At 39.3% G+C, this 15,495-nt stretch overlaps 1 protein-coding gene across 2 annotated transcripts in view; it reads right to left on the reverse strand.

The window, feature by feature from the left end:
- Window positions 1-15,495, reverse strand: part of ZNF711 (zinc finger protein 711) — a 47,195-nt gene that overhangs the window by 17,437 nt on the left and 14,263 nt on the right. For both annotated transcript variants that reach the window (XM_019536478.1, XM_019536477.1), the window contains exons 2-4: window positions 13,235-13,337; window positions 9,479-10,009; window positions 1,235-1,393 (exon numbers count right to left, since the gene is read on the reverse strand). In XM_019536478.1, the coding sequence (XP_019392023.1) occupies window positions 1,235-1,393; window positions 9,479-10,009; window positions 13,235-13,313 (769 nt within the window). In that variant the 5' untranslated portion in view covers window positions 13,314-13,337. The remainder of the gene's footprint in view (window positions 1-1,234; window positions 1,394-9,478; window positions 10,010-13,234; window positions 13,338-15,495) is intronic.

A 15,495-nucleotide genomic window follows, 5' to 3' on the forward strand; every position in this document is an offset into this window, starting at 1 on the left:
GACCCCAGCTGACTTCCTGCCCTTTGGGCAGGGGGCTGGACTCGATGATCTCCCGAGGTCCCTTCCAGCCCTAATGTCTACAAAATCTATGAAATCTATGAAATAAGTATGATGAAGTTGCAGGATGGAGATTTCCATGATGATGTGCTTTCTTCTACAGAAGTATGGGAGCAAAGAGACTAAACCCTCAACATCAGCTATCCCTCAATATGAGGATGATGTCTGCCAGGGGGGGATTACTATTGAGTTTTAAGGAGGCTGAAGAGTCTGATCAGTGCTCTGCAAGTTGTTCCATAGATAGGATAAGTGGTGCCTGGTCTGTAAGGTGTCTCTTTACACTGCCTAACTAGAAAAGCCCTTGGAAGGTAAGAACAACCCAAGCAGTGGTCACAGGTGCTCCACCCCTCACAGTAGCCTGACTATGGCAGTCTGAATGAAATGCAAAGTACAGGCAAAGACTGAATGAATACTGCTATTCAAACAGAATGCTAAACTTGTGGACTATATACCCCAAAGCACGAAATCTGTACAAACCTTCAGAGAACGTTATGCCATACTCCATAAAATGAGGGAAAAAATTTTAAGCCACAGACCAGAATAACCTAGCTCCAGTCCAGCACGTGCTGAGTTGCTTGGGCAGTGTCAGCAGTAAAGGGGAGTCTGCCAATGTCTGAACTGAGAGCTATGCTGATGTTACTTCTCCCAGCCTCCCAGTTCCCAGCCAGGGCACAAGTGCAGCTTCCAGCTGGAGAGGAACTGCACTGGGGCTGAGCAGCTGGGAATTGTGCCCATGCTGCTGCTTTTCCCTGACCCCCAGCTCCTCAGCTGCAGCACAGATGCAGTTTTCAGCTGGTGGGAAGCTGTGTGAGCCAGGCAGCTGCAAGCTGTGTCCAACTGTTGTTGCTTCTCCCTGCACCGTACCTCCCTCCCAACTACAATGCAGGTATAGCTGAAAGCCGTTAACCCCCAGCTCAGCTCCCCACTGGTTGGAAGCTGTCCCCATGCTGCAGCTGGGGAGCAGGAGGTGGGGAGAAGCGTGACGATGCAGGTGTAGCTTCTAGCTGCCCAGCCCCTACACAGGTGTGGACAGATGCAAAACTCTCTGGCTCCACAGGCCGGATCCAGCCCATGAGCCATATGTTGCTAACCCCTGCTGTAAAACATTTGATTTAATTAAAAAGAAAAGCAAACATTTTCAACTACTATGTGACCAAACAGAATTTAAGATAGGTACCTATTTCAACATCATCCTCAGCTTCTGCTTTAAATATATATACTTTTATAACTTCTGAACCAAAACCATCATCTTTAGCAACATCATCATTTGAAACCTCAGTGCTGATTTTTAAGGGTGCGCTTCCAATATGGTCCAATTTTTCTCCAACATCATCCACTGTAAAAATGCAAAAACAAACAAAAAAGTGATAGTGAGGTTCAAACACATTTTTTAAAAATTAAAATGTTAGTAATGTTTCCTTCATCCCACATGTGCGAACACACACTGAAGGTCTATACTCTCAGAGGTAAGATCCATTGGAACTGGCTTTAACGTAAGCCAGTTTCTTTTTCCTTTAATATGTTCCAGGCCATTTAAATAAATCCAACAATTTCACTATCAACCTTTTAGAAAATTCAGGACAAAAACATTACTATAAAATAAACTTCATAAGAAAAAGCATGATTAAGTCATGTAAGTAGTATACAGATATTGTTCTATGTTAAGCCTAGATAATACATTAGTAAATAAAGTGTAATATACATACATAAATACATATATACACACACATTGCATATGTATGTATATCTATATCTATAAAAGTATAAAATAGATATGATATTTTGGGCAGTTGAACATTTTGAAAATTTCAGATGAGAAGAACAGTTTTGGGTTGTTTTTGTGAATTCTATTATTGGCAACTAGCAGCTGCCATTCTTACCAAATGTACATTTGGCTAATAACGAATGATTTGCAGAATGAAAAGAGTAAATAGTATACTGTTGATAAATCCTGCAAATATCACGTTGTTCCTTAAAAAGTTACAATGTAACAAAGATTAATGTACTTCAGGTCTTGCTATTAGCTTGGTATCTTCTGAGACAGTATTTGGATGTATTTCCAACTACTTCAAGTTGAGTTACCAATATAGTTTATGTCTACATCTAAAAATTAAGCAATATTTAATCTATTTAGTCAAAAGGAATTTTTATTAATTCAATTAAATAATTATGTTCCAACCCCTACTAGGTGGAATATTATGAGTTTTGATAATGCAGGTGTTTACATATATATCGCCTGATTTTCACAGTAAAGGACAGTTAAACCCTGATCACAAAGGCACATATCTGCAAACATCTTTACTATTTATGTATCGGTAGCACACTGCTTACTCTCTCTGGTGAAATGCACCCCAGTGCAAAGGTCCAGCAAAAGGCCACTGCTCCACTGAATACCCATTGAAGCCCTCATAACAAGGATGATTTCTGATCTGAAAGAAAATGTAATCCCTATCTTTTCTAATATGCACAGATTTGTAATTATGTATACCTATTATATTAGACATGTACAAATATATTTTAAAAAAGAAATTTAAGAAACAACAGCAAGTTATTTCTTTGACTGCATACTGTCTACTGTGAATGCCATTTAGTAATATTTACTAAACTGTAGCCACCTTTTTTAGTGAACCTTGTGACATTCAGGATCCTGCTACACATTCAAATTAAAGCTAGATAGAAACCAGCTATAGAGCTGTCATATATTTCCAAGCACTAACTTTATAGCTGGTTGGCTCTTTTTACAGTTAGATAGTCATTTTTATGATGTGATAATTGTTTTGCACCTTGTGGCTGGTGTAAATTTATTGTGCAATTAACCAGTTAATTGTGTGATTATTACTTTGCACTTGTGGATGGTCTTTCTTCACATGTTTTTGACTGGTTGAAATTTATGGCTCGATTAAGCAGTTAATTGTGTAATATATGTAATGTGTAGCAGGGGCCTCAGGAGATACAGGAAATACTAAAAAAAACTTAATAAAACTAAAAGCAAAACTGAAATAAACTGCTTAAAATTAAAATCAACAAACACTGCTATCAACTATTGTAAAAGCAAACTTCTGCAATTTGATAATGAACAACAAGAAAGTATGAATAGGTGGAGGATTTTTTTTAAACAATGATCATTAATTGCTTAGGGAATTTACAGAGGACTCAAATTTGAATTGATCCCAGAAATATTATGAATTTCATTTTGGGATAAATACCAACTTTTAGATGATATCATTTAACTAAAACCTTGCTAGTGGTTTGACAATGTTCTACTTAAGTCAGCAGAAGCAAAATCATGCATTTGTTAAAAACGTATTCCAAATAAATGTACTGTATAACATATGCATCCCCCTGGAAATGCCTGCATGGTATCAAGCATAACAAGAAAATGAATAGCAAGGACAGCAGCAACACTAGATAGAAATCTATAAATACCTTTGATTAAGTTTACCAGCATAAAATTGTTAATACAAATGTTAGTTGTTTCATGCAAATGAATGTGACATCCTCTATAGGAGCATGCTTGCTTTCTCAGCTTTTGGTGTGACCAGTGGCTTATACAAGCACACTTTTTGGGAAAATGTAGGGAAGTTAGCAGAGATAGCTACCGTTTTCTATGAAAAGGCAATATGAATTTAGATTATTTGAATATAATTTATAAATAAATCTATCTTCCAGCAAACTACTTTAACATCCTAAAGCTTTATATTTAAAATGTTCTTGTTTAAAGATGAAAGGATTTTTCTATTCTACATCTGAGTCTCTGCTCCCATGTTGTAGAGACTTGTATGCATGCTTAGTAAAGTTAGCAATTATACTGTACATATATAAGTCTTTGCAGGCCTTGGGCCTAAACAACCATGTAGGAAAGGAATGAAAACAATACATAAAGTTTATGAGTAGAAAAAAAATGTTCAGAGAAATATTTTGCTCAAGTTTCATTCAGTTACTGTACTCTTTCTGACTGCTACTTGTAAGCCAGGCATGTACTGTATTTGGAGGTAAAAAGTGATTTTTCAAGCTGATGGTGTCTTAAAGCAGAAATCCTGTTTTTCATATAAGATTTACACAAACAAAACATAGTAAATAAAAATGTTAATACTTAACGACTATTAAAAAAGTGGAAGTTTCCTACAGCCAAGTAATAATGGAATAACAGTATGTGCCACTACATTACTTTTTTCAAAGAATGTTTTCTAATATTCAAGGTATACAGACATGAAAATGACTGAATGTTCTTTGTGTGAGATGATATACTTCCAGGAACTAATAATTTAGGTTGGTCAGTTGTTTGATTTACCAGGGAATCAATGCCAATGAAAGAGAGACAGATTAAAGTATTTCACAATGAAAAATTAAAAAAAATTTTTTTACAAAGTATTTTTAGTTGGGGATAGAGTATGTTCACAGATTGTGTACCATCACAAATTGCATCTTACCTTTAAGACACAGAAAACTTATATTTGTTAAAAGCCACAGTTTCCTCCTCAGAGAGGCAACACTGTTTCAAAACCTAAAAGATTGATGGCATTTCTAAAGCATTCAGCATCCTTAGCCTGATTCTCATTCAGATATGGGCAACATGTACCAATTCAATTAATTTCAGTTTGAGTTTGTCTCCAAGTCTATATAGACCCTCTAAAAGTCAGGCTCCTACTTTTCTTAGCAAGTGAAATAAATAAAGTTCGGCATTAAATCCTGAATTAAATCTGCAATGTAACAGATAAACTCAGAAGACTGAATGGTAATAAATTATTATGTCTTTTGCAACTTGCTTCATATTTGCCCTACCTCAGTGGCAACTATAAAGGACAACCAGAAAGTGTTACCACTTGAATTGTGGGTTTACATGAAATAAGTTTGGTGGCCTCAGGCCATTTTCCAGTAGAGAAAAAAAATAATGCTAATTAATCCTTTCCCACTATTTAGCAGAGAGACTAATAACTGAATTTATAATCTCCAAATATTTCCCCACTAATGTCAGGCAGTATCCAGATCCTTGTGTTAACAAACAGGATTCCATTTACAGACTGCTAATCCTGTGCCTTTTGTTAACTGCAAATTGTCTTTTTTTTTTTTTTATAGCAATAACTGTCATTTAGTAAATCAATGGAAGAATAAGGAACAGAACACAGGATCCTGGCTCAAAATCATTCACCAGCAACACTACATAATGTTGCCTCCACATTTATAAAAATATCCCGATAGCTTTAGAAATAGATGCTGAATCCTCCTAGGTACCAAGGTAGGAGGAATATTCAGCTTGTCATTTAAAACTTACGTTTTTCAGTTGGTTTCAGGTGTGTGATGTCCAGATTCACCGTGGATTGCCAGCTCCCAATTCACGTGATGTCTCAGCATGCACTATGCTGGTGATATCACACCCACCATAGAAGCCCCCAAGGTATGACAGGAGGGCAAGATAAGTCCCACAGTTTTACAATTTTGCAAAGTTTTCTAAAGTTTAATATGCTTATTTTATATCCCTTAGGTACAATATAGGAATATATGTATTAAAATGTTTAGCAAACTATGCAACACTGTACTGCAATATACTAAAAAGGAGGTGGTGGTGGAACATTACCTTACCCCTAAAGGCCAGCTCCAGTGTTGTTCTTTGGTGTGTATGAGGTCACCAGCATAGTGCATGCAGGGCCAACACATGGATCAGAAGCTGGCAATCCGCTGTGGGTCTGAATATCGCAAACCTGAAAAACAAAAAAAGGGTGTGTTTTAAGCTTTGAGCGGTGCCTACTGTTGCATTTAATCTGGTTATGTGATGTGCACAGAGTATATTTTGCGAGCTCAGTGCTTTAATTTCCAAAACAAAATTATGCTTAAAAACACACTTCCTACTCAACATTTATATTTCACTGTTTTTTATGGCGTTAATATGTCCCACTGGGAGTAGATTTGACATCTGGTGTGCCATGGCACAATTTATTAAGAATAGAGTTTTCTTACAATTTTTATAGGACGTGCTCATGTTTCCTTTAAGAAATTAAACTCATCAGCACTAGTAACTAGACAGATAGATGGTGACAAAATTCAGACAGATACAAAATTCTTTTCACATACATCAAATAAGTATCAGACTATACTTTTCCCAAGCAACATTTATATCACTTTTTTAAAAAATCCAATGAATAACTAGATAAGACAAATTTAAGATGGTGAAAAATTAATTTACATTATAACTTTAACAAAAAGCAAATATGTATATGTTAAAACTTCTCTGAATTTAGCTTTCTCCCTTACTAGAGGCTCCCAGATTGTGTTGCACAAGCACAACGTGGTGCATCCATGAAGAGCTAACTGGTGCAGGAAGTTGTCTCCTCGTCTCCAGTTGCCAAACTTATTTAAGACTGCTAAAAATACATTTAAACACTTTTAAGGCTTATTCTTATATTCCTTGCTTTAGCTGCTAAACATTATGCGATCGAGAATGGGAGAGGGAACCTCTCAATAATCTCTCTGCTCTGTTGTGACCCACACTACAAAAGAGCCCGACAATTCCTGTATACACCACTGGGAATTATAGCATACAATTATGTTCCTGGGATATCGGTTGCCCACTGAGCTACACAGTAAAGTACATAATATGAGGTTTCATACTCTTAGCTTGATGGATATATTTATCTCCCCCTACGTGACAGATTTGAAGGTTATTTTCAGAAGCCTGACAGTGCTGTCTTAAGACAACCTGGGCAACAATAAAACGTCTACACAAGTCATCCTGCAAGGAGATGAACACTTTGGTTCCAATAAACATTGGTTATTTGTGAAGTCAGGCACCAGCTTTGTTGGATCAGGTTCACGACAGGATCAAAAGAGGCAAGATCTGCTGTTGTGTATTAAAGAGTCTTGATCTACACTACCAAGTTTAGCTGGCAGAGCTATGCTGGTTGGATCATGAAAAGATCACTCACCCTAGTTCAAGGGTATCAGATACAGCCCACAGGCTGGTTCTGAACAGCAGAGCCCTGTCATCTGTGGGCCTTGGACCAGCCCTGAGTGCTGCATGCAGTACACAGAGCCACGCTGCACATGGGGCCGAACCCAACGTGTGCTGGATGTGCTGCACAGAGCTAGTTCAGTCCTGTGTGCTGGATCCAGGGCTGGTCCAGACTGGGACCACAGCCCAGCCCCATGTACCACATGCAATGTGTGGGGCTAGGACTGGCATGTGTTGCATGTGGGACTTGAGCCAGAATGGATGCTATAAGCAGCACAGGGCTGAGCCAGGACATTCACTGCATGCAGCACCAGTCTGTGGGCCCAGTCATCCACTCATCCAGCCTAAGGGGTTTGATACCTATGCCTTAGTACAGTGGTGGCCAAATTATGACACAAGTGCCATGGGCAGATAGGGCAGGGAGCAAAAAGCAAAGCAGAGATCAGACAAGGTGCACAGGGCAGGAAGCAGAAAGCAGAGAAGGAGACTGGGCAATGGGAGATCTGAGTGGCACTTGGGGAGGATGCAGGGCTAATTTCTAGCACACTTGCCAAAAAGGTTGCCCCTCCTCTTCGCCACCCCACCTCCACCAGACCTAGCTAACGTAACTATATGGGCAAAAAGGTCAGCATATGCTGCACCTTCACTTAGGGGGCTCTGTTTTTACACAGCTAACGAAGACAAATCCAAAAATATTTGAATATATATACTGAAGTGTACTTATGACTTCAAAAACCAGACTATCTAATAACCTGGGCTGCAACTGTATTTATTCAGACATATAACCTTGATCAGCTTAAGAAGAGTTTCTCAGGCAGGATTCATGACCTCAGTAGGGTTATCAGACCTTATTGACAGGTTTACAAACACTGACTATATTCATATTTATTTAAAATAATCACATGGGCTAGCATTTGCAGAGTATTTTTTGTAGTTGGAAGGGTGTCCAAATCCAAAAAAATCTGAAAACTACTGGCTTAATATAGTCTCCATCATCAACTCCTCTGTCAGAAGGAATTATAAATATGACTGTACTTACAAATACAGGGATGCAGGAAATATCACCGTTACATAATATCATTTTATGTTTGCCATTAGAAAGGAGAAATGATTTCAGTTAAAGTAACTGAGCTCTAAAATGTTCTCCTTTCCATAGAAACCTAAAAAGTAATGCCACCGCTGGAGACTTTTTGAGTTGTTCTCACATTGGTTTCTTTTTGCTTTCTGTTATAAACTAAGACAAGTGTAAGTAACATATTATACTTAAAATACTTTTTCATGCAGCACATGACATGAAGGACAGAGTGATAAGAATTACAAAGTCTCTCCTCCAATGATGGAAAAACTAAACATGCAGTACTGCTAAAATTATTTAAATAGTATCACAGGCATGTCACTAAAGAGTTGACAAAACAAGCATGAACATAACATTATTTACTTTGAAAAGTTGAATAAAAGCAATTTATTGTGCCTAGATCTCTTATGACAATGCCATGTAAATGAAGTATGTTAAAACTTAACTTACTGAACTGTGTTGCTTCCAGGTAGCTAAAATGATTACTTGGACAATCAAAAACTCATTCTGGTCTAGCAAAATTGCATTAATTTAGAGGAGCTGAAAGGCTGATTTGAAAAATTTTGTCTGTATTAAACTTACTTGCATGACTGTCCTGTGTCTGAAAGCGAAAATTGGTCCCCAACATCCAATTAAAGACCAAAAAAGAGCAATTATTTTCACAGTCTGCCATTTTATTAATTCCTTCAACTGTATGTGTCGTAAATGCATAATTAATGATAAAAGTGCCCTCCTCATAGAGCAGTAAGGGGGGGAAAATGATACTTGGAAAACTAAAGCAGGAAGTTAGTTTTCATTTTCAAAATCAGATCAGAGGTACCGCTACTGAGGACCACTTCAGACAACAGCTGCAGATGAAACAAAAATCTGGCTACTATATTTTATCTGTAAACCATCTTTTCTTGTCAAACAAGTAAGTTATGGTCAAAATCACTTCTTGAGTAAATTGCCTTCAATTTACATCTTTTCTCACCCCTCTCTTCATGCTCTTGAAATTTAATAAATGTTACTTTTGGCATATACCTGGACAATTTGGTAATTAGGTTTGACTTTTAAAATGTATTAGACTTAAAACTGTAAGATGACAACCCACATAGTATGCTAAACAAGATTTTAAAAAAGATTTTAAAAAATATCACTATTCATAAATTTTTGGACTCCTTGCGCACATAGGCACTATGAGCAGGACAGTATGATCATCATGCCTCTGTTCTGCACCACTGCCTACAGATTATCCACTCACAAAATCCAACTCTTGATAAAAAGAAATGTGGTGAGAGATTGTTCTTTGATAGTCCAGAAGCACAGGATAGCAAGAATTCAGATTCATTACTCTCTCCCCACTAGATCACTTCTGGTTCAAACAGTCTCCTACTTATATCTACCATTATTTCACTTACAAGATATCATTAAGTAGTCTTCAGATGTGCTCTTGCCATCATCATCATCTTCAGTTTTTATAGTAACTGTAGAACCAGGAACAGTACTGGTCGCTTGAATCACAGCTTCTGTATCTGAGTTAGTTACAAGAACTTCTTCTGACACCATTGTGGGTGAATCAGCTCCTGACACAGTATCTTGTACTACATGTTCCAAATGTCCATCAGGACCCGTAACAAGATCAGCCACAAAAACCTGATCAGGAACTCTAACAGTTTCTGTTATTAGATCAGAAGTCAAAACATGATCACTGGTATCTAAAGCTTCTTCAATAGCAACATCAGCTTCCAACACAGAGTCAGGAACAATTACACCTTCTGTTACAACATCTGTTTCAGTGATGATATCAGGTCCTTGAACAACTTCAGCTGCTAAGCCATGATCAAGAGTTATTCCATCATCCGTGACTACATCTGAAACTAGTACAGCTTCAGGGACTGATACAACAATATGGTCTCCATCAATATGAGCAGTGCCAGCCATCCCAGCCACTATGAAACAATTATGGAGGAAAACAATGTTAAGATTTGTACTACCATACGGCATCACCACTACTATATCAAAGGGTATGGACAAACTGCAGTAAGTTTAAAGAAGGTGGAGACTTACCCACTTCAACTTACCCTACCCACCTTACTCTCAGTGAAATAAGATAAGCTATCACATGTTAGTTTTCACTCACCACAATATAATTAATAGAAAATTAGCAGTTTCGTGGTAAGTAACATTTCACCTTTTAGCTCACAGCAATGTGTTAATTTGTCCATACTCCAAGGAACATAACTAAAACATAAAAGTAAATTATAAATATAAAAGTTCCTCAGCTTTCCCTTGAATTTTATTATGTCTGATGTTATTTAATAAAATAATACTATCTTGTAACACATGACTATGACATTTTATTATTTAAGTCAGAGTACAAAAGCACATTTCTTTTTAAAGGGTTAAAATTAGAACACCCCCTAAGAGTCTTTATAAGGCAAAAGACCATTATGAGACATTATATGTATTTTTAAAAACTAAAACAATTCTTAAAAACAAGTCTTAATAATTTTTAAAAACTAAAACAAGTATGCTAGCAACTTGAATCCTGTATTATTCCTTGGTGTAGCAGAAGCTGAGAGCAAAGCTGAATAAGTTAATTTACACATGCATCAGTTTTGCTGATTGAAAAGAAAAAGAAAAGCATTGTCTGTGAAAGGCTGTGGACGACAAAACAGCATGAAGTCAAATGACTGCTAATGTAGGTGAGAAAAATTTATTTCAGTATGTAAGATGATGGTTTATCAAAAAGTGAAGAGTTTAAACTGTAAAAAGATCCTTTGTTTTACTTCCAGTATGTTATGCCAGAAATCTCAGTTATAAAGTAAATATTAATAAATTTATTTTCTCTTCATCTAAGGAGGACACCGTCAAGTTTAGAGCCTAATGAAAATGACAGATAATGCTATCCATTAATTTTAATATTTACAGTGTATTAAAAGAATTAACACCATTAATCTAACTCAATAAATGTCGCCAAATTGCATTTACTATCAGAATTAAAGACTGGGGGAGGACCTACAGGTCATGAAAAAAAACGTTTCTTGCTTTATTACACCCCTGGTGGGCTGTGCTAGGCTAGAAGGAGGTGCTGGCTGAAAGGAACCTGAGTGAATATAGGACAGCTTTCCTTTCCCCTGCTCATGCATATCTCTGAGCAAAGTGTCATTGGACAGCATCCACAGGCTCCTTAGGTACATTTAAAGGGCAGTGGGTGCTAGCAGGAGTTCTCTGCTCAGTGCTCCTTCCTTAGCACCACTGGCTGCTTGCAGACATTAAAAAACAAAACAACCACCCCTCAAAAACAAACAAAAAACAACCCCACTTTACTGGAAGCAGCAGCATATTAGTTTGACCTGGCTATACAGCTATTAGATAAAAGGGTCGATCAAATGTTAGATATAAAAGTGCTAAAAAAGCCCCACTAAAGCACCCGATCTACACAGATGCCGGATGAGCCTCCATCTAACTAACACCTCATAGATGGAAACTCATCTCCATTTAACTAACATACCGCCTCATGTGGGCATGTGCTGGGCTTGGCACAGGAGTGCATGGAGTTTAAAGTAGAGGGCTGTTTTTTTTGTTTTTTAAACATCTGCAAGCAGCCCTAATTTATTAACCTATAACCTTAACTTCTGTTCCTGTTTACTCATGATTTGTCCCACAGAATTGGTTGTTGTACATTTAGTGGCTTCCCTCCAGCTATTGCAGGCAGAAAGAAGAGGCCTATAGTTTTGTAATACAAATGTAAATGTTTTACAATATGTAAAACAAACAGGCTTGTTTCAGACAGTGCCAGCAGTAGATCCTTTAGAGGGAGGACATACATACAGAGCATATCTAAAGCAATCCACCCACCCCATCATACTCTTCCTGACATACAATTATAGAAAGTTAGGGTTAGAAGGGATCTCAGGAGGTTGGAAGGGACCTCAGGAGGTCATCTAATTCAACCCCCTGCTCAAACCAGGACCATCCCCAACTAGATCATCCCAGCCAAAGCTTTGTCTAGCTGGGTTTTGAAAACCTCCAAGGATGGAGCTTCTACCACCTTTCTGGGTAACCTGTTCCGGTGTTCTACCACCCTTCTAGTGAGAAAATTCGTCCTAATATTTAACCTAAACTTCCCTTGCTGCAAAACTTGAGCCTGTTGCTCCTTGATCTGTCATCTGCCACCACTAACAGTCTAGCTCCATCCTCTTTTGAGCTCCACTTCAGGTAGTTGAAGGCTGCTATTAAATCCGCTCTCAGTTTCCTCGTCTCTAGACTAAATAAACCCAGTTCCTTCAGTCTATCCTCATAAGTCATGTGACCCAGCCCCTCACCATTTTTGTTGCCCTCCGCTGGACTCTCTCTCCAATTTGTCCACATCCTTTCCGTAGTGTGGGGCCCAAAACTAAACACAGCATGCCAGATGTGGCCTCACCAGTGCTGAATAGAAGGGAATAATCACCTCCCTTGACCTACTGGTAACACTGCTACCAATTCAGCCCAGTATGCCATTAGCTTACTTGGCAACAAGGGCACACTGCTGACTCATATTCAGTTAACTGTCAATTGTAACCCCCAGGTCTTTTTCTGCAGAGCTGCTGCCCAGCCAGTCAGCTCCCAGCCTGTACTGGTGCATGGGATTGCTCTGTTCTAAGTGCAGGAATTAGCACTTGTTCTTGTTCAACTTCATGAGATTTCTTTTGACCTAACTCTACAATTTGTCTAGATGGCATCTACCATAATAGGTTTAGCAAGATCAAAAAACATATCCCTGACTGTTCTGTCTGCTATTAATTGACCTATCATCCATGAATTTGTCTAATCTAAACCTCAATTTTCAATTCCAATTAGGGGGATTCAACATTACACAAGCAGCATTCAGAATCCTGTACAACTTGCTTCTTCATAACCAACTTTGTCTCGAGCCATTTCACTTTTTAAAATCGACACATGCTTTTCAGTATCAGCAACTGAGCAGTACAGTAACAAAAACAGGAATTCAAAAAGTTTCTTGAAGCTTTGCATCTGCATAGCATTTTGAAGATGTTGAAATGTTGAATGTTATTATAAACCTCAAGACAACTTTACATTTAAGAATAAGCTCATACTGAAGAAAACTGTTTTACTTGAAACACTATATCTGTATTATCCATTAGTGTTTATAAGTAAAAATGTTTTACCAAAATCCTGCATAATCATAGTGTGAGGCATTTTGGAATCTTGCGTCTGCAATCCAAGACTTCCACCACCTGGATCCATAATCAGCTATGCTTTTTCAAACAGCTGCAAAAGCAAAATTGTAAATTACATTAAATGCATTAATTTTCTGAACTAGTGTATAATACACTATGAGCAAATAAATGCACTTTAGACATAGGAATATATGCCTCCTAACCTGAAGAGAAAATATATGTATTACCTTATACAATCTAGCGCAGGGGCAGGCAATTATTTCAGGCAAAGGGCCACTTACCCAGTTTTGGCAGGTAGTCAAGGGTTGCATAGGTAGCACTGCCCCTTGGTCACCATCTTGGGACCAATGTCCCAGGGCCAGCACTGGTGGGGCCCAAAGCAGAATGTAGGCTGGCAGGGGGGTTTGTGGAGCCAGGCTGGGCTGCACCAGCAGGGAGAGGGGGGAGCTGGTCCAGCTCCACAGAGCCCCTGACACCTGGGACCCCACGCTCCTGCCACCCTGCTCTAGGCTCCACTGGCACTGGCCCCATGCTCCCGCTGGGTCCCCACCCACTCACACCCAATGCCCCCCAGGCTGCGAGCGGCTGCAGCAGGGACCACCGGCCATGGGGCAGGCCAGGGGCCGCTTTCCTCCGTGCCAGGAAGGAGCAGGAAAGGATCCCAGGTAAAAGCTGACCCGGGGGGGGAGTGGCCCCCTCCCTCACTCCATGGCCAGTGCTCCCTGCTGCAGGCACTCACAGCCTGCATGGGGCTGTCTGGAGCAGGCACAGGCAGCCCAAGGTGGGCTACAGGCGGCTGCAGCGCGGGGCTTTCCCCTTGCTTCCCTGCCCAGGTTCCCCCCTCACCACCCTTCTCGTGTCCCCCAACCCCTACCTGAAGTTCCCATGCTGCCGGGGCAGCCACGTGCTCCCAGGCCAGAAACCCCCACTGGAGTTTCCAGCTGGGTGGGCAAGCGGGCCCTGCTGTTTTGGAAGCCTGCTGGGCTTCCCCTGGGTCCTACTGCCCTTGGTTCCTGCCATTTTTGACAGGAACCAAGGGCAGATAAATATTAATTTTCTACATTTTTAGGGGCCCCGCGAGCTGGACAGAATGGCCTTGTGGGCCGGGCCATATTTTGCTCACCCCTGATCTAGCTGGTCATATTATTTTGTGTTTCCTTATGAACCTTGCCTTTTACATTCTGCAATTACTTATATCCAAGAGTATTCCTAAAGAACTTAAAAGATCTACTTACATAAAATATACTTAAGTACACGCAAGTATTTGTTGGGTATGGCCTTACTTTATACACACAATTTTATTACTGTGTGGTCTTCCTCTTTTTTTTTTTTTTTTACCTGTCTGGATTTATCTACAAGGTTTGGAACATCTGTAATACTAGGATCATCTGACAAATGTGAAACTAAGTCAAGGAGCAAATTTTGACACCAAATTTAAAACTTTCATATTTCTATCCTGCATATAATAAGACAAGATGGTCTGAAGTTCTGTTAAACTATAGGGAAAAAAAAGCTGGTATGTTAGTAGTGTTTTTGGCAAATAGTTTCATAATTTCTAGGGTCGGCAGGGACCTGAGTAGATCATCTAGTCTGACCCCCTGCCATGGCAGGAAAGAGTACTGGGGTCAAACGACCCCAGCAAGGTGTACATCTAACCTTCTCTTAAAGATCCCCAGGGTAGGTAGGAGCCAGCACCACTTCTCTTGGAAGTTGGTTCCAGATCCTAGCCACCCTGACACTGAAGTAGCACCTCCTGATATCTAGCCTAAATCTACCCTCTGCCAGCTTGTGACCATTATTCCTCATCACTCCTGGCAGTGCTCGGGGGAACAGGGACTTCTCCAGTGCCTGCTGATCCCCCCTGACTTGTCTGTAAATGTTGTACTGTGGTAACAAACAGCGTGCCAAGTATGCTAGTAATTGAAACAAGTTACTGGCATCCTATTAATACATACATACAAAACTCTTCATCAAAAGAAAGTTACAGTTTTTAAAGGACAACATACCTATAACAAATCTACACCAAAGAAATCAAAAGTAAGCCACTTAACAGCTCTCATATTCTATTCACAAGCATACACCTCATTATAATACTAGGGACTACAGACTATTCATGAAAACCTCCTCCACTTGCATTTTCCTGTATGCACTCTGTTAGCTGATTATTTCCCCATCGCTTAACATTAGTAGTTGCAGATGCCTGGTTTAAGAGTAAGTAAATAAAGGAATGTGTATGGAAGGACACTCCT

The sequence above is a fragment of the Crocodylus porosus genome, unplaced genomic scaffold (genome assembly GCF_001723895.1).
Source record: "Crocodylus porosus isolate Cpor-Errol unplaced genomic scaffold, CroPor_comp1, whole genome shotgun sequence".
In the NCBI taxonomy this organism is placed as follows: domain Eukaryota; kingdom Metazoa; phylum Chordata; order Crocodylia; family Crocodylidae; genus Crocodylus; species Crocodylus porosus.